At 41.6% G+C, this 21,739-nt stretch overlaps 1 protein-coding gene across 4 annotated transcripts; it reads left to right on the top strand.

Moving 5' to 3' along the window:
- The first annotated feature begins 1,202 nt into the window (after positions 1-1,202).
- Positions 1,203-19,636, top strand: MPC1 (mitochondrial pyruvate carrier 1). Of its 4 annotated transcripts, none has more exons than XM_063813667.1 (5): positions 1,203-1,392; positions 3,318-3,321; positions 17,661-17,757; positions 18,446-18,578; positions 19,102-19,636. In XM_063813667.1, the coding sequence occupies exons 1-5, from the start codon at positions 1,322-1,324 to the stop codon at positions 19,124-19,126; spliced, it is 330 nt and encodes a 109-aa protein (XP_063669737.1). In that variant the 5' UTR covers positions 1,203-1,321; the 3' UTR covers positions 19,127-19,636. The 4 variants fall into 4 exon arrangements, with proteins under 4 accessions (XP_063669737.1, XP_016812100.1, XP_054542457.1 ...); XM_063813666.1 differs by lacking the exons at positions 1,203-1,392; positions 3,318-3,321 and adding exons at positions 14,928-15,783; positions 17,368-17,583; XM_016956611.4 differs by lacking the exons at positions 1,203-1,392; positions 3,318-3,321 and adding an exon at positions 14,927-15,783.
- The last annotated feature ends 2,103 nt before the right edge of the window (positions 19,637-21,739 follow it).

The raw sequence follows: 21,739 nt of genomic DNA, 5'->3' as shown, positions 1-21,739 counted from the left end.
GGATCTTGCTCTGTTGCCCAGGCTGGAATGCAATGGCGCAATCTTGGCTCATTGCAACTTCCGCCTCCCGGGTTCAAGCGATTCTTCTGTCTCAGCCTCCCAAGTAGCTGGGACTACAAGCACATGCCACCACGCCCAGCTAATTTTTTTATTTTTAGTAGAGAGGGGGTTTAACCATATTGCCCAGGCTGGTCTCGAATTCCTGACCTCAGGTGATCCGCCCGCCTCGGCCTCCCAACGTGCTGTGATTACAGGCGTCAGTCACCGCGCCCGGCCACCAGAGGCATTTTAAATGATCATCCACATTAGAAACAAAACGAAACGAAACAACTTGGAAAAGTGAGCAAAAGCCTTCAATGTGTTCTTTTCTCTGCCTTTGTGATCCGAAAGTCGTGCTGCGGTTTATATACTCCTAGGCGAGGGTCGCGTGCTAATGATCCCTTTCTTTCCAATATGCATCCGCGGTGGGACTTACAGAACCTTTATTTTCAACACGTAAGCAGTCACGCTTCCTCGAGCCTAAGGCTTTGTGCTATTCTTAAATGCTTTCCTCCTCCGACGCTGCGGCTCCCTCCTGAGCCCGTAGCTGCAGCGCGTTGGTGAGGAGCGCCGGCCCTGGGTGCCGCCCGCCACCCTGGAGGGACCGGTCCGGGGGAAAGTGCTCAGGAGAAGCCAGGGACCCCGGCTGCGGTCGCTGGCCCGGGGCTCTGCGCACTCCCCAGTGCCCGGAAACCGCAGGCTGGCCCAGCTTGCGGGCCGGGTCCGCCCACGTGGGTGTGGGAAGCGCGGGGGACGCGGGCCGCCCGGCCAAGGTGCCCTTGCCAGGAACCGGCGCAGACACAGGCCCTCGGCGCCGCGAGAACCCGGCCAGTCCCACCGCGCGCTGCGCCGCAGGGGCTCCACTGCAGGGCGCCCCAAGACCGCGCGACGCTCGGCAGGGCGCCCACAGTCCTGCGGGTCAGAGAGATGTCACCTCCACGTCCCCGCTGGCCGGGAGCCGCTGGAGTCTAGCAACCGCCCGCCAGCCCCGGCCCAGCCCCAGCCGTTTTACGGCAGCAGGCCCCGCCCCCGTGCGCCACCCAGGGCGGGAAGGAGGTGTGCGGCACGAGCCAGCCAGTCCGCGCCACCATCTCTGGCCCTGCGCCCTGTCATTGGCCGAGAGCCGGGCGGCGTGGCGCGGCCGTAAGGCGTGGCCGGGTGTCGTGAGGCGGGCCTTCGGGCTAGCTCGCCGTCGGCTGCCGGGGGGTTGGCCTGGGTGTCATTGGCTCTGGGAAGCGGCAGCAGAGGCAGGGACCACTCGGGGTCTGGTGTCGGCACAGCCATGGCGGGCGCGTTGGTGCGGAAAGCGGCGGACTATGTCCGAAGCAAGGATTTCCGGGACTACCTCATGAGGTGACGAGCGCCGCAGGCCGGACCCCGCAACCCGGACGGGCGCCCGGGAGGCTGCGACCCGTGCAGTCCGCGACGAGGGCGGCCGCGAGGACGCGGTGGCCCCGGGCAGCGGGTGGGCCCGGGCCCAGGCGAGAGGGTGCGCTTGTCAGGGGGGGCCCCACCCGGATCCCTCCCGGACCGCCACACCCCGAAGCGGACGGCGTAGAGAGCCGGTGACAGTGGGCGCCTTTCAGGGCGGGGGTGACAGTGGGTGTCCTCTCCCGGTAGGGTGACAGTGGGCGCCTTTCAGGGCGGGGGTGACAGTGGGTGTCCTCTCCCGGTAGGGTGACAGTGGGCGCCTTTCAGGGCGGGGGTGACAGTGGGTGTCCTCTCCCGGTAGGGTGACAGTGGGCGCCTTTCAGGGCGGGGGTGACAGTGGGTGTCCTCTCCCGGTAGGGTGACAGTGGGCGCCCCTCAGGGCGGGGGTGACAGTGGGTGTCCTCTCCCGGTAGGGTGACAGTGGGCGCCCCTCAGGGCGGGGGTGACAGTGGGTGTCCTCTCCCGGCAGGGTGACAGTGGGCGCCCCTCAGGGCGGGGGTGACAGTGGGTGTCCTCTCCCGGCAGGGTGACAGTGGGCGCCCCTCAGGGCGGGGGTGACAGTGGGTGTCCTCTCCCGGCAGGGTGACAGTGGGCGCTCCTCAGGGCGGGAGTGACAGTGAGTGTCCTCTCCTGGCAGGGTGACAGTGGGCGCCCCTCAAGGCAGGGGTGACATTGAGTCCCCTTCAGGGAGTGGGTGACGGTGGGCGTCCCTCCTGGCCAGGGTGACAATAGGGACGCCTCTCCTGGTAGGCATAACAGTGGACGCCCTTCCCGGCCAGAGTGGCAGTGGGGACCGGGAGGGACGAAAGCGACGGCGCTCCTCAGGACAGGGTGGCCATGGGGACGCCTCTCCCGGCAGGGGTGACAGTGGGCGCCCCTCAGGGCAGGGTGACCCGGCAGGGGTGACAGAGGCTCGTTAGTCTCCCATGGTTGGCAGTGGGCACGTCCCTCCAGGCCAGGTGACAGTGGCTCGCTCCTCCGGGCGGGAGTGGTTTCCTGGCCGGTTTCTACCAGATCCTCGGAGGGGGTCGCCGGTCACCTGCGGCCGTCCAGGTGTGCTAGAGGCGGCGACCTGGGTGTGGGGTGGGGAGACGCCAGCGGGAGGCGCTGCTGGAGCGGAGCTTCGGGTGCGCCCAGCGCGCTTCTGGGACAGCGGAAATAAAATGTGCTGGCCTTGGGTTCGCCTTTCGGTTTTCTCATTATAAGGACTTTAAGCTTGGGAGGAAGTACAATTTAAGATGTTTTTATATACGAAATTCTGTCAACCAAAGTAAAGCGACGTGTCTCTAAGGACATACTTTTTCTTCTTGTTCTATTTTCTGTTAACTCCTCCTTTCCAGTTAGAAACAAAGAGCATTCGCGGTTGGAAAGCCTGAAAATACACTTTCTATAATTTATTTGCACCTCTAATCTTGGGGCGCTTGCTTTTATTTCAAAATATTGAATATAACTTTGAAGCAGTTTTAGGTTATTTAGGAGTGTAATTTTAGTTAGTTTTTCAGTGTATGATTTTAAAACCTAGGTACGTGTACAGCTGCGTTTTTTTTTTTCGGTAGTTAATAGTGTGGTCAAGAGGTAAAGAGATGAAAGCTGAGGAGGAATAAATCCTGTTATAACCACACAAAAGGGATAGTGTGAAGGCAACTTGATTTTAGCAATAAAAAAGTTTTAAATCCTGAATTTTATTGCAAATACTTTTAACTTCTACTTTTATAGAGCAGTAGGGTAGGAAAAATAATTCAGTCTGCCATATGGTAAACTTGTAAACAGAAGCTTCACTTCTGACTTTCAAAAAAAGACATTTCTATGCTTAAATAGAACTACGATTAATTAAGATGGATGTTTAGTACTGTGGAGCACAGCAATGTATCAGATTAATGGTAGTAAAAATGTGAACAAGGTAGCAATCTGAGGGTATGCTCTTAATCCTTGCTGTTAAGTTCCTTTACAGCTTTGAATATTACTTTAGCTTTTTACTAATGTGTTGGATACTGAGCCTTCCTAATAGGTACAGCTAAGGATAACATTGTGTGGTAAAATTAAAAATACAGTTATGACACCTAGCTATATAAAAATTATGCTGATAATTACTTAACCGTTTTCTTTTTTTCTTTTTTTTCTTTTTTTTTTTTTTTTGAGACAGAGTTTCTCTCTTGTTGCCCGGGCTGGAGTGCACTGGCACTATTTTGGCTCATCCAAACCTCCGCCTCCTGGGTTCAAGTGATTTTCCTACCTTAGCTTCCCAAGTAGCTGGGATTACAAGCGTGCGCCACCACGCCAGGCTAATTTTGTATTTTTAATAGAGACGGGGTTTCTCCATGTTGGTCAGGCTGGTCTCGAACTCCCGACTTCAGGTGATCCGCCCACCTCGGCCTCCCAAAGTGCTGGGGTTAGCAGGTGTGAGCCACCACGCCCGGCCCTAACAGTTTCATTACATAGGAAGAATTTGTTAAATATATTTTCAAGGAAGAGAGTTCTGCTTTTCTAAGTGTTATATTTTCTTCTACTAAATGGGTTTCCAAGAGCCAGGCTTTTCAATAGGATACTTCAGTATATCATCTAACCTTTTTTTCTAAAATTAACTATGTAGCTTTAAATTTTTCTACTTTCTCCAGTATTTAATTCAATTACACTTTGACTAAATAAGGAAAAGAAGAGAATTGCATTACTCAGAACAGTGTTGCCTGGTAGAGCACCAGACTAAGATTCAGAAGAATGACTTACAGTCCAGGATCCCCAGCAAGTTGATCCCAGCAGACTTTATTTGTCCATCAAATGGGTTTAATGATAATGCTCTTTTTGGGTTATCAAGAAAATTAAATTGGATAAGGGATGTGAAAATACTTGGAAACTCCAAATCACTCTACATTTTATTATATCCTTCTGTTTTTGCAAGCGAAAACATTTTTTAAAGTTTACAGTTATTTAGAAAGTTAAAATCTTGTGTGAGCTATAAAGCTCTATGATCTTGAACTGAAATTATTTTTGAAAGGTGAACACGTGATGTGAAACATTCAGCTGATCTGTTTACCCTGCCATTCTTGGCAGCAGTGGGAATTCATGCTAGGTCTGCCAAACAGTGATTGAGGGCCAGTTTGAGGTCAGGTATCAAAACTCTGACCAGAAGCTTTTTATTTTAGTGTTTCCTGCCCTAGAAAGAGAAACATTTCTTCCTAGAACATATCAGAGGAAAGTACTTCCTATTTGTTATTCCAAGCTTTACGCTTACAGCCCTGCTTTTCTTTAGCAAAGGAGAATAAAATATAAAGCAGAAAACGTCATTGTATCTCTTTTCTTCTAATCAGAAACAAGGTTCCATCCCTTCCTCTTTTTACTTCATCAGTTGCCTGTTGTACATACTTTGCATCCTCTGCATTCTTTTTGTAGCCTACTGAAGGGGTCTAGAGGTTTTCTCAACTAAAGCTGTTCTAGAATTTTAAAAATTAATAACATAATTGAGTTTTTCAGCATAAATTTAAAATCATATTTTACACAGATTATAAATTTATTTCAATCATGTTTTATGAATCAAGTTGAACATTCTTACTAAACTGAATTTCCAAGTGTATTTATTTATTTAGAGACAGGGTATTACTCTGTCACCCAGGCTGGAATGCAATGGCATGATCATAGCTCACTGTAACCTCCCACTCCTGGGCTTGAGTGAGCCTCCTGCCTCAGCCTCCCAAGTAGCTAGGGCTACAGGTGTGCACAATCATACCTGGCTAGTTTTTTGTTTTTTCTTAGAGATGGGACCTTGCTATGTTGCCCAGGCTGTCCTTGAACTCCCAGTGTCAAGCAGTCCTCCCATCTTGGCCTCCCAAAGCTCTAGGATTATAGGCATGAACCACTGTGCCCAGCCCATCCACATGTATTTTAAATGATTTTTTTTTATTTCACTGAAAGAGGTTATGAAACAGGCTCTCACTTAGGACACCTAAGAACCAAAGATAATGTGTGGACTTTGATTGGGCCTGGTGTGAAAAAACAGCTGGAAAAGGCATTACTGGGATAACAGAACACTTAAATAGGATCTCAGTATTAAATAATATTAAATAATTATTGACAATTGTTAATTGTGATAATAGTGCCGTTAAACCTAGGTGATGAGTTTGAATGATGGATTTGAAGCCCAGCTCTTGCTTTCCAGCTTTGTGAGCTTGGGCAAATTGTTTAGCTTTTGTGCTTTGGTAGCTGTTTAATGACATAGTATAGCGCTTGACAAAAGTAAGTGTTCAATTTATTTTTTATTGTAACTAATATTGCATGTTTAATCCCCAGGATTTCTGGTACTCTCTTTTTGGTACTTTCTTCCATCTCTTGTTACTTACCTTGATTAGGATCTTGAATCAAGAACTTCCTGGGTCTCTATTCCAATACCTTTTTCTTAAGAAACTATTCCCTCACCTTTCTTATTGACAGAATAGAAAAAGAGAGCTCGTCTTTGCTTCTCCTCTTCTCTCATTCTCCTTCCTGGATTTCTGGTTAAGAAGAATAAATTAGAATAAGCAAAAAAGTTTTGAGGTAGGACATATATTTTAATGATTAACTCAATCAAGGTCTGTGCAGCTTTATTCTAGAGACTTATTCCTCTTCTCAAGTTTGTATATTACAGTAAAGGTGAATGGACACACACACACACACACGTATTTGTATATGTGTGCAGAGGATGTTTTCTTAAGAAGAACCTGGATCATAGAGTGCTTTAAAATCAGTTAATCACTTAGCATGCTTATGAATCTGAAGTTAGTGGGATGTTTGCATTGAATATTCTCTAGTTGATCAGGTATTCTAAATTAATTTTAACTTCTGAGTCTCCAGGAAAGCTTTCAGAATTTATACTTACTACCCAGGTGAGAAGTTGCAGTAAAATAAAAGTGAATCTTTCCCAAACTTGTGGAATATTAGAGTTGGAACAGGCCTTAGAAATTCCAGTGCTTCATTTGCCACATGAGAAGGCTGATATCTGAACCAAACAGATAACTTCAGAACCTCTGGATACCAAACTTGTGAAGCTAAAACAGAAATGTCAACTTGGGATTTAAAGGAAGATAGTAATGCATAGAAATGGTTTTGAAAAGAAGGTTTTAGATATTTTTGTGCTCCATGCTTTCCTGCATATGTCTCCCTTTTCTCTGCCAAACTGCTTTTCACACCCGGTCCTTGGACTCCTTGAGCACTTCCCTGCCACATAATTGACTTTCAGAAATTGAATGAAGCTGTAAGTGTTGAAGCAGGACTGGCCATAAGAATCTCTTAATATCTGGATAGTCCAGTCACAAAGATCTTTACTGTCATTCAGCTGACTTTTGGCTCACTAAATATAGCTGAATATCACAAATTCTAATTGTTAAAACCCTCCCTCATTTTAATTTGAACTAGAAAACTAGACAAAATTTGGTAAGAATAAATTTCAGCAAACTGTAGAATTATGATCTAAAATATCTCAAAATTTTATCCCATTTTACTTTGAATAATGTTAGAAATATACTATGCTAGGCTGTCAGTTGGATCCTTTCAGTACTACATAAGTAAGTTATAAATTACTTAAATTGCTCTCAGTACTTTCAGAGAAAGCTAACATTACTGTAATTTTGGAAAAATTAGACTGACCTAAAAGCAGCTCCTCTGCTCCTTTTCAAATCTCCTCCTGGTTCAGCCTTCCTGCCTCCACTTCTGCCTCCACCATGTCCATCAGGGTGACCCAGCAGCCCTACAAGGTGTTCACCTCTGGCCCCTGGGCCTTCAGCAGCTCCTCCTACATGAGCAGGCCCAGTGCCCACATCAGCTCCTTGATTGTCTCCCGAGTGGGCAGCGGCAGCAGCAGCAGCAGCTTCCAGGGTGGCCTGGGTGCCGGCATGGGTCTGCCACTGCACTCCAGCCTGGCTAACAGAGCGAGACTGTCTCAAAAAAAAAAAAAAAAAAAGAATAAATAATAATAATAGTAATTATAACTGATATGCCAGGAAAGGAGGGAAAATGGAATCATATAAAATGCTCATTTAAAACCATAAAAGGCAGAAAAAGAATGGAAGGCAAAAAAAGAACAAAGAACAAGGACAACAAATAGAAAACAGTAACAAATATGGTAAATAGTAATACAACTATATCAATAATCACTTTGAATATCAGTAGACTAAAAGTACCAATTAAAAGACATATTGTACGAGTGGATCAAAAAATAAGACTCAATATACATTGTCTACAAGAAACCCACTTTAAGTGTAAATACACATATAGATTAAAAGTAAATAGGTAGAGATAGGTGTACCATGTTAACATTAATCAAGAAAAGACGTTGGTAGCTATAGATGGAGCATACTTCAGAGCAAGGAAAATTACCAGGGATAAAGAGAGACATTACATATGATAATGGGATCAATGCTCCAAAAAGACATATGCAATGGTTAATTTTAGGTGTCAACTTTACTGGGTTAACAGATACCCAGATAGATGGTAAAACATTATTTCTGGGCATGTTTATGCAGGTATTTCTGGAAGAGATTGGCATTTGAATCAGTAGACTGAGTAAAGAAGATGTGCCCTCACCCGTGTAAGTGGGCATCATTCAATCTGTTGAGGGCCCCAGTAGAACAGAAAGGTAGAGAAGAGACAATTTGCTCTCTCTTCTGGAGCTTGGACTTCCATTTTCTTCTGCCGTCAGACATCAGAACACTAGGTTCTTGGGCTTTTGGACTCCAGGATTTACACCAGTGGTCCTTCAGGTTCTCAGGGCCTTTAGCCTCGGACTGAGTTACACCATTGGCTCCCCTAGTTCTCAGGCCTTTGGACTCAGACTGAGTTACAGCACTGGCTTTACTGATTCTCCAGCTTGTGAAACTTATTACTTCTATAACAGCATAAGTCAATTTCCATTAAAAATTATATATATATATACACACACACACACACGTATGTGTATATGTATCTATAGCTATACATCTTCTATTAGTTCTGTCTCTCTGGAGAGCCTTAATACAGGTAACAATCTTTAATGTGTATGCACCATTACAGCATTAAAACACATGAGGCAAAAACTGATAGAATTGCAAGAAAAAATAGATGAATCCACTAATATAATTGGAGATTTCACCCCTCCATCATAAATAGACCCGGCAGGCAGAAAATCAGTACGGACATAATTTAACTCAACAAAACAATGAATCAACTGGATATGATGAACATCAGTAGACTGCTACATGTAACAGCAGCAGAATACACATTCTTCTCAAGCTCACATGGAACACTCACCAAGATAAATTATATTCTGGCGAATAGAACACACCTTAACCAATTTAAAAGACTAGAAATCATATGGTGTGTGCTTTGGAATTCAACTAGAAGTCACTAACAAAAGCTGGAAAATCCCCGATACTTGGAGATTAAACAGCACACTTCTAAATAATTCTGGGTCAAAGAAGAAATCTCAAGATAAATTTTTTAATATTTTGAACTAAATAAAAGTGCAAACACAACTTATCAGAATTTGTGGGATACAGTTAAAGCAGTGATTAGAGAGAAATTTTTATAGCATTGGATGCATGTATTAGAAAACGAGAAGGTTCTAAAATCAATCATCTAAGCCTCCACCTTACAAAATTAAAAAAAAAAAAAAAAAAAAAGCAAATTAGAATGAAAATAAGCAGAAGAAAGGAAATACAGTAGCTCTCCACCCCCCTTATCCACAGTTTGCTTTCTGCAGTTTCAGTTACTTGTGGCCAACTAAGGTCTGAAAATATTAAGTGGAAAGTTTCAGGAACAACCAATTCATAAATTGTAAATTTTGTGTCATTCTGAGTAGCATGATGAAATCTCATGCCATCCTACTTTGTCCTTGTTGAAACATGAACCATCCCTTCATCCACCATCTGTATGCTGTAGATGCTACTTACTTGTTAGTCACTTAGTCATCCCACCTAGTCACTTAGCCATTGTTGTGGTATTGCAGTGCTTCTGTTCAAGTAACCCACATTTTATTTAATGATGGCCCCAAAGTACAAGACTAGTGATGCTGGTACTTTGAATGTGCCAAAGAGAAGCCATAAAGTACTTTTTTTAAGTGAATAGGTGAAAGTTAATTCCCAGCACGTTATTCTGTGGATATCAACACACAGATTTTGGAGTTTAAATGGAGACGGCGGTAAACCCAAAAATAGCCAACACAGTATTGGAGGAGGAGAACAAAGTTGGAGGACTGACATTACCTAACTTTCAAACTTACTATAGAGCCACAGTAATCCAGACAGCGTGGTACTGGCAAAGGAATAGACAGATCAATCAATGGAACAGAATAAAGTGCCCAGAAGTAGACCTACATAAACAAAATCAACTAAATTTTGACAAAGGAGCAAAGGCAAAACAATGTAGTAAAGACAGTCTTTTCAACAAATAGTGCTGGAACAACTGGGCATGCAATTGCAAAAAAAAAAAAAAAACGAATGTAGACACAGACCTTATACTATTTACAAAAATTCACTCAAAAAGGATCACAGACCTAAATGTAAATCACAAACTATGAAACTCCTAGCAGATAATTTAGGAGAAAACCTAAATTACCTTGGGTTTGGGGATGAGTTTTTCTGACACAAGACCAAAGACATGATCCCAGAAATAATTGATAAGCTGGACTTCATAAAAATTAAAAAGTTTTGCTCTGTGAAGGTGATGTCAAGAGAATGAAAAGATAATATATGAGAAAATATTTGCAGAGGACATAACAGATAAAGGACTTTTCCAAAATATACAAAGAACTCTTAAAACTTAACAATAAGGCCAGGCGTTGTGGCTCACTCCTGTAATCCCAGCACTTTGGGAGGCCAAGGCAGGCAGATCACTTGAGGTCAAGAGTTTGAGACCAGCCTGGCCAACATGGTGAAACCTCTACCTAATTCTCTACTAAAATACAGAAATTAGCCAGGTGGGGTGACGGGTGCCTATAATCCCAGCTACTTGGGAGGCTGAGGCAGGAGAATCACTTGAACCTGGGAGGCGGAGGTTGCAGTCAGCCAAGATCATGCCACTGCACTCCATCCTGGGCAACAGAGCAAGACTCCCTCTCAAAAAAAACAAGCCAACAAAACCCACAAAAACAAAACTCAACAATAAGAAAGGAACTCAATTAAAAATGGGCCGAAGACCTAAGCAGATACCTCTCCGTGTTCAGATGGCAAATAAGCATATGAAAAGAAGCTCTGCCACAAGATTGGACAACACTGTTCTACATCATATGTCATCAGGGAAATGCAAATTAAAACAAGATACCACTAAACATCTATTAGAAAGGCCGAAAGGCAGAACGCTGACAAAAGCAAATGCTGATTAGGATGTGAATCAGCAGGAATTCTCATTCATTGCTGGTGGGAATGCAAAATAATACAGCCACTTTGGAAAACAGTTTGGCAGTTTCTTACACATTCTTTGGTATTTACCCCTAGGAGTTGAACCCTTAGATCCACACGAAAACCTGCATGTGGATTTTTATAGAGGTTTTATTCATAACTGCCAAAACTTGGAAGCAAACAAGATGTCCTTTGGTAGGTAATGGCAAAATAAATTGTGGTACATCCAGACAATGGAATATTATTCAGCACTAAAAAGTGAGCTATGAAACCATGAAAAGACATGAGGGAAACTTAAATTCATATTACTGAATGAAAGAAGCCCGTCTGAAAAGGCTGCATACTGCCTGGTTCCAACTACACAACGTTCTGGAAAAGGCAAAATTATGGAGATAGTCGAAAGATCAGTGGTTGCAAGGGTTTAGGTGGGGCACAGAGGATTTTTAGAGAGTGAAACTACTGTAAGACACTATAATGATGGCTGCATGGCATCATATGTTCATCTAAACCCACAGGATATACAGCACTAACAGGGAACCTTAATGTAGATATGGACTTTGGGTAACAATCCTGTGTCAATGTAAGTTTCGTGATTGTGATAAATACACCATGGGCGGGGGAGGTAGATAATGGGAGAGTGCGTGCATGTTTCGGGGCTGGGTGTATATGGAAGGTTTCTGTACTTTGGTTCAATTTTACTGTGAACCTAAAACTTTTCTGAAAAATGAAGTTTATTTTTTAAAAAAGCAGAATACTTAATTTTTAACTGGAAATATAGTTTCTCCTCCATGAGAATTCAAAATCATAAGTGAACCCAAGAAAGTCTATGAGTTTTGTGTTTGTTTGCTTTTTTACTGAAAATAAAGGCAGCATACCAAATAAAGAGAAAATCAAGAATATTTTCTAAATGGTTTTGCATTACTGTCCCCAAATTGCAGTTTATATGTGGCTTATAAATTTATCTCCCCCTTTTTTTTTTGAAATAGGTAATAATACATATTTGGAAGCATTTTTTTTTCTAATTTGGTTCTGCACAAATATGCTTTTCAGATATTTTGATTGAGTTGTTGATTCATGCATTCTAGAAAACCCTGACTTAGAATTGAGGGATGTTGAGTTGCAGTGTTTTGTATTTAACAGACATATTTAAACTGACTTTACTCTCAGATTGTTTTACAGTAATTAATGTGATTATATTCATGTAGGACTTTTGAATTGAGCAGGGTATGAAGGCAGAAGTTAATTCTCCGTTATTCTCATACATGTGTAATCTATACTAATCCTTATTCTCATACATTTGTAATTCTCCCTTATTCTCATACATTTATAATCTCCCTTATTCTCACACATTTGTAATCTGTTGTAAAATAGGGTATAATCAAGCTGTTGTATGATTTAAGGAGAGAGTCCTAAAGGAAAAACTAAGTTATGTCCAAGTTGAAACTTCACATTGTAAGTACGACATCCTTTAAAATATTTTTATAGGGAAAAAATGTGCCCTTGGTTATTCATAGTTACCTAAAGGGCCAGTGTTCAGATACTGACAAAGGTATTTGAAGGAGAGCAATGCCGTAGGTGACTGACTGTTCTAGCTAGATTATGCTGTCTCATCTGGTAAGGTTATCAATCTCTCTGCTATAAAGCATCGTGGTCAGTTTGTACTTGCTGTGAAATGTAATTTGGATAGTTATATTTGTATATATATGAATGATATATATTTCATAATATAACCTATCTGAAGCACACAGTAGTACCCCCTCATCTGCAGTTTCTCCTTCTATGGTTTCAGTCACTCAGGGCCACTTGTGGTCCAAAAAAATATTACAGTATTGTGAAAGAGAGAGTAACCACATTCTCAAAATGTTTATATCAGTTCGTTGTCATAATTATTCTATTTTATTATTAGTAACTGTTGTCAATCTCTTACTCTGCCTAATTTATAAATTAAACATTATCATAGGTATGTATGTATAGGAGAAAAACATAGTATATATAGGGTTCCGCATTATCCACGGTTTCAAGCATCCACTGGAGGTCTTAGAATGCATCCCCTGAGGATAAGGGGGACTACTGTATTATTAGCACCATCAACAGTTATTTTCATGTTACAAATTGTAATCTCTGTGCTTTCTAAAACAAAACAACTAGTAGAATTCTTTGGACTTGAGTCTGTTTATAAAGGATTTTATTATTTCATTTTTCCCCCTGCCGTACTGCTCAATTTTATTATTTTATTTCAATAACTCTTTCAGTAGCTCAACTTTGAGATTTTGCCCTAAGAGAAGAGCTCAGGTATATCCTGGCAAGAGAAATTGTTATTTCAGAAATAAAAGTAACTCAATATAAGTTTTTGGTGTATTTTTAAATTTAACATTCTGGAAAACAGCATTGACATTTTTACTATTCATTCATTCATTCAACAAATATTTTTTAAATTCCAGTTTAAATGCCAGGCCCTACTTTAAGTAGTCCAGTAGTAACAAAAATACATCCCTCCAGGGGTTCACATTCTGGTGCAATGTGTTAGTAAGCAGAAGGGAAAGTTTCATTGTTAATAGAATTCTGCAGCAGTATGCATCTCTCCAACTTACCACTTTTAAGGAAATATTTCCTCGAAAGCTGTGCTGTCCAATTTGAGAGCCACTAGCCACAGGTGGCTACTGATCACTTGAAATGTGACTAGTTCAAGCTGAGATGTGCCGTAAGTGTAAAATACACACTAGAGTCCAAATAATTGTATGAAAAAGCATGTAGAAGGTCTAATGAATAGTTTTTATTGATTACATTTTGAAATTAAAATTTTTTTGCATACATATGGATTAAATAAATATTAATACAAGTAATTTCTGTGGTTTCTTTTTACTCTTCTACTTTTCTTTTCCTTTTTTTTTCCAGACTGGGTCTTGCTCTGTTGCCCAGGCTGGAGTACAGTGGTGTGATCATACCTCACTGCAGACTTGAACTCCTGGGCTCAAACAATCCTCTGGAGGCACAAACCACCCATGCCCAGCTAATTTTTAAAATATATTTGTGTATAGATGGGGTCTCACTATGTTGCCCAGATTAATAGTGAACTCCTGGCCTCAAGCAATCCTCCTGCCTTAGCCTCCCAGAGTGCTGGGATTACAGGCATAAGCCACTGTCCCCGGCCTTCTTTTTAGTTTTCTTAATGTGGCTTCTAGAAGTTGTAAATTACGTAAGTGGCTTGTATTTCTGCCTTGCATTATATTTCTATTGGACAGTTCTGCTCTAAGGATTGCACTTATTTTCCATAAAATTAAGATCTAATTTCATGAAGTCAAAGTTCTTATTAGAAATAATATTACTTGATCTTTTAAAAATAATAAAAGAATGTACACTGTTAACGTTGTAGTCCTGTTACTGAAATTTGAATACAGGTGTGAGGTTGCAGTAACCTAATAAGACCAAAATCATTTGATTTTTTTTTTCTTTTTTTTCCATGTCTGTCCTGTCTGAACTTCGGTGACTCTTCACAAAATAGTACGGTAAGAAAATTCTTTCCATCCATTTCAGGCTTTTGCAGACTTTCTGCATTAACAGAGTTAGGGGTAACAGGCTTAGCGTCCTTTGCATATGAGAGCCTTTCTAGCCGCCACGGCTGGCAGGTTGTGAAGGGTGCCTACTGCACCCTGGCCTGTCCTGGGGAGCCTAGACACGAGCTCTGTGACAGCCATGCTCCTGGGGCTGCTCCCTACTCCTGTTTTTAGAAACAAGCATATAATTACTTCATTGATAACAGTCACAGTGGAGCCTAGCAACCGATGAAAGGAAGTAGAGAAAGAAAAAGAGAAAGCAGGAAAAGAAGGGTGGGATGATTGTTTCCTGTAGGGTGGAGTTCATTTCCATGGCTTGATTTTCACACAGGAGATGGTGTTGTATAATTCTGTTGGAACTTTCTTTTCAGCACAATTAAGAATTATAATCAAGTAAAATGTTTTCCATTTAATCCAACATATGTTAATTTCTTTTTGAATTTTAATAAAGTTCCTTATTTTTCTCAAAATTGACTGCTGAATATCTGACAGCATAAATCAATTGTATTCTAAAAAAGGGAAGAGAGAACTAGAATATTGTACTAGATAGAAAAGATGCATTATAAACTTTCTAAGGTTAGGTATTTTAGTAAACTAGTGTTAAAATGATTTTTACCTTTCGTGTTCTTCTTAAGAAACATATTTTCAGTATAGCTCAACACTTACAGTCATAAGTGTATGTATAGTTCTTAACTTGCAGAACTGTTTCCTATAACCTAACACTCATCACACTTAAACTTATTTTTTTTATTTTTTTATTTTTTGAGATGGAGTCTTGCTCTGTTGCCCAGGCTAGAGGGCAGTGGCACTATCTTGGCTCACTACAACCTCTGCCTCACGTGTTCAAGCAATTCTCCTGCCTCAACCTCCCTAGTAGCTGGGATTTCAGGTGCAAGCCACCACACCCAGCTAATTTGTGTATTTTTAGTAGAGACAGGGTTTCACCATGTTGGTCAGGCTGGTCTCAAACTCCTGACCTCATGATCCGCCTGCCTCAGCCTCCCAAAGTACTGGGATTACAGGTGTGAGCCACCACGCCCGGCCCATACTTAAACTTTTAATACCATCACTTAGCCAGGAATCTCCCAAGGCTACTTTAGGTTTAGATTTATTCCATTGTCCATTTCTGCTTTAGCCCCACCTATGAAAGAAGACACATTCACAACCAGTGGTAGAGAAACTGTGGTTTATATGCCCCTCTTAGAATAACTCTTCAGGCTCTGTTTATAGCCCTGGGTTCATGCATGATAAAGTAGACAGCAACACCACCATACAGTGCAGAGGAGTGGCGAGAGAGTAAACGGAAAAGGAGATGAAAATAGACCAAGTGGAGAAAGGCCTGGTCAAAAAAGGAGGAAAAGGAAGATCACTATGGAATAATAGAGAGTTGAAAAATGAAGTGACACCCAATAACAGGACGGGTAAGAAAAGAAGTAAGTAGGTAAGGGAGAGATAGATACTCTCCCTTACAAAAGTCTGGGGAATAAGGAAAAAAGAAAACTGGCCATATCTCATCTAAATGTGAGAAATTAAGGGTCATTGTTAATAGAATTCTGCAGGAGTGTACTTCTCTCCAACTTGTCATTTTCTTTTTTTTTTTTTTTTTTTTTTTACCTGAGACGGAGTCTCGCTCTGTCACCCAGGCTGGAGTACAATGGTGCAATCTTGGCTCACTGCAACCTTCACCTCCCGGGTTCAAGCAGTTCTCTGCCTCAGCCTCCCAAATAGCTGGGATTACAGTCACCTGCCACCACGCCTGGCTAATTTTTATATTTTTAGTAGAGACAGGGTTTTACCATGTTGGCCAGGCTAGTCTTGAACTCCTGACCTCGTGATCCACCCGCCTCAGCCTCCGAAAGTGCTGGGATTACAGGTGTGAGCCGCTGCACCCGACCCAACTTGTCATTTTCAAAGAAATATTTCCTCCAAAGCCTGGCTGTCCAATTTGAGAGCCACTAGTCACCTCGTCTAAATGTAAGAAATTAAGTGAAAGTTGCAGTAGTGAGTATCTTAGATAATATGCAGTCTGAATGCAAGAGAACTAATTAGCCAGCCCAGAATCTCAAGATTCTTTAAACCAACTGTGCCTAATTTACAGAGTTTATAACTCACATGTTAAACCCTAAATACTTATCATCATGGCTATATGGGAACTTTGACCTTTTGTAGTTATCTAAATGACCTTGTGGCTTTCATGTTAAATAAACATTTTTAAATATTCTATTATGCCAAATCTAATTCCCATTTATTTTTCTTATATTTCCCTTGGCTTACCACTTTTTAGGGAATCTTTGGATTTTAACCCCTCGTCAATAGTAGAAGCAAAGTCTAGAAATGTATTTAGCAGTCTAAATTTAACCTAAACATTATGATAGGCAGAAGTCAAGCAAAGACTGTTTTTACTCTTTAGTGTTAGGATAACTAAAAGGGGTGTTTAGCCAACAAGATGTGGTTCCTTTCAGATTTGAAAATATTATTTCCAAATTCTAAATTAATGAAACAATTTTTCATTTTTAATGAACAAAAGCCACAAGCCTTATTTTATTTCAGCCTCTAAAATTAAATTGATTGTGGCTGCTGTCAAACACAGACGACTTCACTTTGGTATCCTTGGATGAGTGTAGTTGTAGAATGAAAAACTATTGGTTCATTTCTTTAATATTAATATAAGTTTCTGCTATTATGTCAAAAGTACTTTCCAATCTTAATTTCTTAGTGTCTGGGGTCCTGGGCATTGATTTCCAAGTTCTTTTATCTTAGAATAGCTCATATGAGCTGAAAAACAATTTATTCCCTTATTAAGTTTCTTTCTTCAGAAAAGTACCCAATTTAGGGTCTGCATTTTAAGAATTATTAACAAATATCTTAATAAAAATTTGGGAAAAGGAGTGTGGATAGATTTAAACATAAAAATATGGAGAATAGTTCTAACAGGGTTTGAATTATAGCAACAATGAATTGTGTAAGAAGTGAATCTTATTTTTATTTTTAAATGTTCTAAATAGGACAATCAGAGATGACTTGGTTGTAGTGTGGAAACCAGTAGGGACCTTGGGAAGCTGCCAAACCCTTTCTAGCTCTGGGCTCAGCTGTAAGAACTGCTGATTCCTACAGGAACACTTGGACAATCCAATACCTAAATGTTAACCATCAATTAACCCAGTAAACCTGCAAGATGGAAACGAAGATTTGTTCTCACGAGTTTCACGTGATTATTTAAAGTAAGGGAAATTTCAGCTGTTTATAGTTCTGTCTTAACTTTTTCCTCTCTTCATTCTTTTCCTCTCATTTTTTGTAGCACTTCTGGGGCCCAGTAGCCAACTGGGGTCTTCCCATTGCTGCCATCAATGATATGAAAAAGTCTCCAGAGATTATCAGTGGGCGGATGACGTTTGGTAAGAATGCAGATTTGGATAATTGGGAGGACTTTCAACATAGTAGAGTTCCTGCTTGCATTTCAAGATTGTAGCACTAGATGTTACAGTCACTATTAGAAAGTCACATACAGAATGTGATGGCATGGAAGAGTGTTACTTCTCTATGTCAGTAAGAAACAAGATTAATTAGAAATATTTATCTAGGAAGTAGTAACATCTTATTTGCCTTTCAGATTTAGCACACTGAACTGAAGACTGTGTCATCTGAATCATTCTAATAGTCACTTTAATGATTTATATTGTGAACTTTTTTGGGGGAAAGTGTCATTAAACTTACTTGAAACCCTGATATTTGAACATAAAACTATTGTGGAGGGAATAAATAACAATTCTTTCAGATAGTGAATGGATTATAAGCAACTCCAGGAGACAAAAAAAGTGGCTAGAACAAATTTCAGCCTACTCTTGCTCTGAAATATGTTCCTTAAATGTTTAAATAATTAACAAAAATGCATAGCAGTACAGTAAATTTTTTTATGAGCTTCCTATTCATACAGGCATTTAAGTAACAACTTTTATCTGTCAAAGGCTTTCGCAGAAGAGGTTCTTTTTTGATCAGGGCAATGGAACTGTTCATCTCTGTGGTCCTATTAACCCTCTCAGTTTTCTAACTTATTGATTGTCTTTGCTCTGCTATTTTTGGCAGCCCTCTGTTGCTATTCTTTGACATTCATGAGATTTGCCTACAAGGTACAGCCTCGGAACTGGCTTCTGTTTGCATGCCACGCAACAAATGAAGTAGCCCAGCTCATCCAGGGAGGGCGGCTTATCAAACACGAGTAAGCAGATTTCAATTTCGTTACTTTCTTTTCAGGAATTTGAGGAACTGGGGAGAATGAAACTAAAATCTTTTCTGAGGGAGTGCTGCGGGACTGGAGTGTGTATAGATAGATGCGCTTTAGCAGTTGGGGAAACAACTTACTAAACCATGAAAGTTAACATGAACTAGGATACAGGCTGAGCATCCCAAATCCAAAAATCTGAAATGCTCCAAAATATGAAACCTTTAGAGTGCCAACATGACACTCAAAGGAAGTGCTCATTGGAGCATTTTGGATTTTGGATTTTCAGTTTAGGGATGCTCAACTGGTATAATCCAGTTATTCCAAAATCTGAAAAAGCTGAAACATGTCTGGGCCTAAGCATTTCAGATGAGGGATACCCAACCTATATTACTGTTTTTATAAGTTGTAAGTTGAAATAAATGTTATGTAAAGGTGTCTTTTTAAAGCCATCCAAAGCCCTTGTGATTGGCATTGAAATTTTGTTTCTCATTGAATTTTTCTTTTTGTTTCCTTCCAGGATGACTAAAAAGGCATCTGCATAACAATGGAAAATGAAGAACAAGGTCTTGAAGGGACAGCATTGCCAGCTGCTGCTGAGTCACAGATTTCATTATAAATAGCCTCCCTAAGGAAAATACACTGAATGCTATTTTTACTAACCATTCTATTTTTATAGAAATAGCTGAGAGTTTCTAAACCAACTCTCTGCTGCCTTACAAGTATTAAATATTTTACTTCTTTCCATAAAGAGTAGCTCAAAATATGCAATTAATTTAATAATTTCTGATGATGGTTTTATCTGCAGTAATATGTATATTATCTATTAGAATTTACTTAATGAAAAACTGAAGAGAACAAAATTTGTAACTACTAGCACTTAAGTACTCCTGATTCTTAACATTGTCTTTAATGACCACAGGACAACCAACAGCTGGCCACATACTTAAAATTTTGTCCCCACTGTTTAAAAATGTTATCTGTGTATTTCCATGCAGTGTGTATATTGAGATGCTGTAACTTAATGGCAATAAATGATTTAAATATTTGTTAAATGAGTATGATTAAACATCTTGCTGCATTCCCTAGGAAACTGCAGAACAGTATATCTGAAAAGACAGTTATAGGTGAAAACGCAACTCCTTGAAAACTATGAAGATGGCTGGAGGAAATGCAGAGCTGGAAGGCCAGTGTTTTCTGGAAAGCATCGACAGTCCAGCTACGCAGAACGCATTATTTCTCTTATGGGCAAGTGTTATTAATAGAAATGCCTCTCAGTCACTGAGACTCAGGCCAGTCACATGAGTGTTCTGGGCTTCTCTTTCCCTCTTTGTAAAAGTTGCAGAGGCAATTTCTGTGGTGATCTAAGAATTGTGCTGCTTTCCAGAGATTGCAGTCCCACAGGAATGGGCTGATCCCGTGGTCCAGTGCAGCACTAGGTGCTCGGATGGAGGAATCAACTTTCGGGGGAAGGATGGAGCTGTTAACTAGGAGCTGCTCCAGAGAGGTCTGACCAAATGACGGAAAATATCCTAAAAGCATAGTCCTGACTTCTTATTTCACATTATACAGCTAAGTTAGGGTTTAAAAAAAAATCCAACTTGAATCTGATTATAGTTTCCCATTCTCTATGTGGTAGCAGATGAGGGCAGCGGAGAAGCCCATGATGAGCAGAGGGGAAGTCTGTGAGGTGCAGTCTCCCTCAAGGGTCCATATTCTGTCACTTTTTTTTTTTTTTTTTGAGACAGGGTCTCTCTCTGTGGCCCAGGCTGGAGTGCAGTGGTGCAATCACAGTTCACTGCAACCTCCACCTCCTGGATTCAAGTGATTCTTCTGCCTCAGCCTCCCAAGTAGCTGGGATTACAGGCATGCGCCACCACACCCGACTAATTTTTGTATTTTTAGTAGAGGCGGGGTTTTGCCATCTTGGCCAGGATGGTCCTGAACTCCTGGCCTCAAGTGATCTGCCTGCTTCCCAAAGTGCCGGGATTACAGGCATGAGCCACTGCACCCGGCTTCATATTCTGTCACTTTTATTTTCTTTTTAAGGTGCTATATAGTTCACAAAGCATTGTCATATGTGTTCTATTTGGGCCTCACACAGCACTGTGGAGCAGGCTGGTCATTTATTTATAGAGGCGGGAACAGGTTGTGAAGCTGTGAAACACCTGTATTTGGCAGGGCCAGGGCACACACCTGTCTGGGGACGCTGCTCCTGCCACACTGCAGCTGGGACCATGGCAGGACAGACACTGCAGGAACCCTGCCACGCCACAGCTCTGTCAGGCTCAGCTTCCACAGTTAAGTACAGCTGAGCATGGTGAAAAAAACTGGCATGAAGAGCTGTAGATTAGTTAAATTAAAACCACTTGTTCTATTTTATCATACAAGTAATAATACTTGCGAGACATTCTAACTCTACAGAGACACAGGGCATAGAGTGCAGCAGCTGAAGCCCCCATAGGTCTCCTCCACCCTTGGCCTATCCCTGTAGAGTCAGCCACTGTCAAGGATTTTTGGTTTGGGGTCTTTCTCTTCATCACCTTGGAAAAACTCCCAACCTGCTAGCCTTTACTGCTGGGTAAGAAGCAAGGAGATTTTCCACACCTGCATTTCAGAGATTGGCCAGCTCCCTGAAGGCACGGCCTTGTCGGTCAGCCCAGGTGGAAGCCTGCAGTGCACCAGGGACCAGGAGCAGATACTGCAGGTGATTCGAGCAGGAACAGGCCCTGATAAAAACCAAGGCAACAGTTTGGTTCAGTGGACTTTTCTGGTACTCCCAAGGAGAGAATATGGAGAGATAGAGGCCAGTAAGGTCATTCCTGCTGGCCAAAACCTGCATCCAAGCTGAGGGAATCCTGCGAGTGTGCAGACGCAGTCAAAGCAGGCACAGATGCAGGAGTGGCGTGGAGTCTGCTCCCTCAGAGCCACAGCTTCTGACTGTGACTAAGAGAGAGTGACGAGGGACTCACCAGGGGAAGGACTGACTGGCACTTGGCCCGCTTAGAGGTCACAGGAAGCTTCTAACTGTCGCACTTCCTCTTTCCGCACAGAGCCCTGAGCACTTGCAAAGACGAAGGCAAGAATGCAAGACACCTGATTAGAAGCAGTAAGAAAGGATGTGAGACTTTTTCCACTGTTGGAATTTGATTCCTAAT

This window comes from Pan troglodytes, chromosome 5, assembly GCF_028858775.2.
Source record: "Pan troglodytes isolate AG18354 chromosome 5, NHGRI_mPanTro3-v2.0_pri, whole genome shotgun sequence".
In the NCBI taxonomy this organism is placed as follows: Eukaryota; Metazoa; Chordata; class Mammalia; order Primates; family Hominidae; genus Pan; species Pan troglodytes.
The sequence above is the reverse complement of the archived record's forward strand: the minus strand, read 5'-3'. Positions and strand labels throughout refer to the sequence as shown.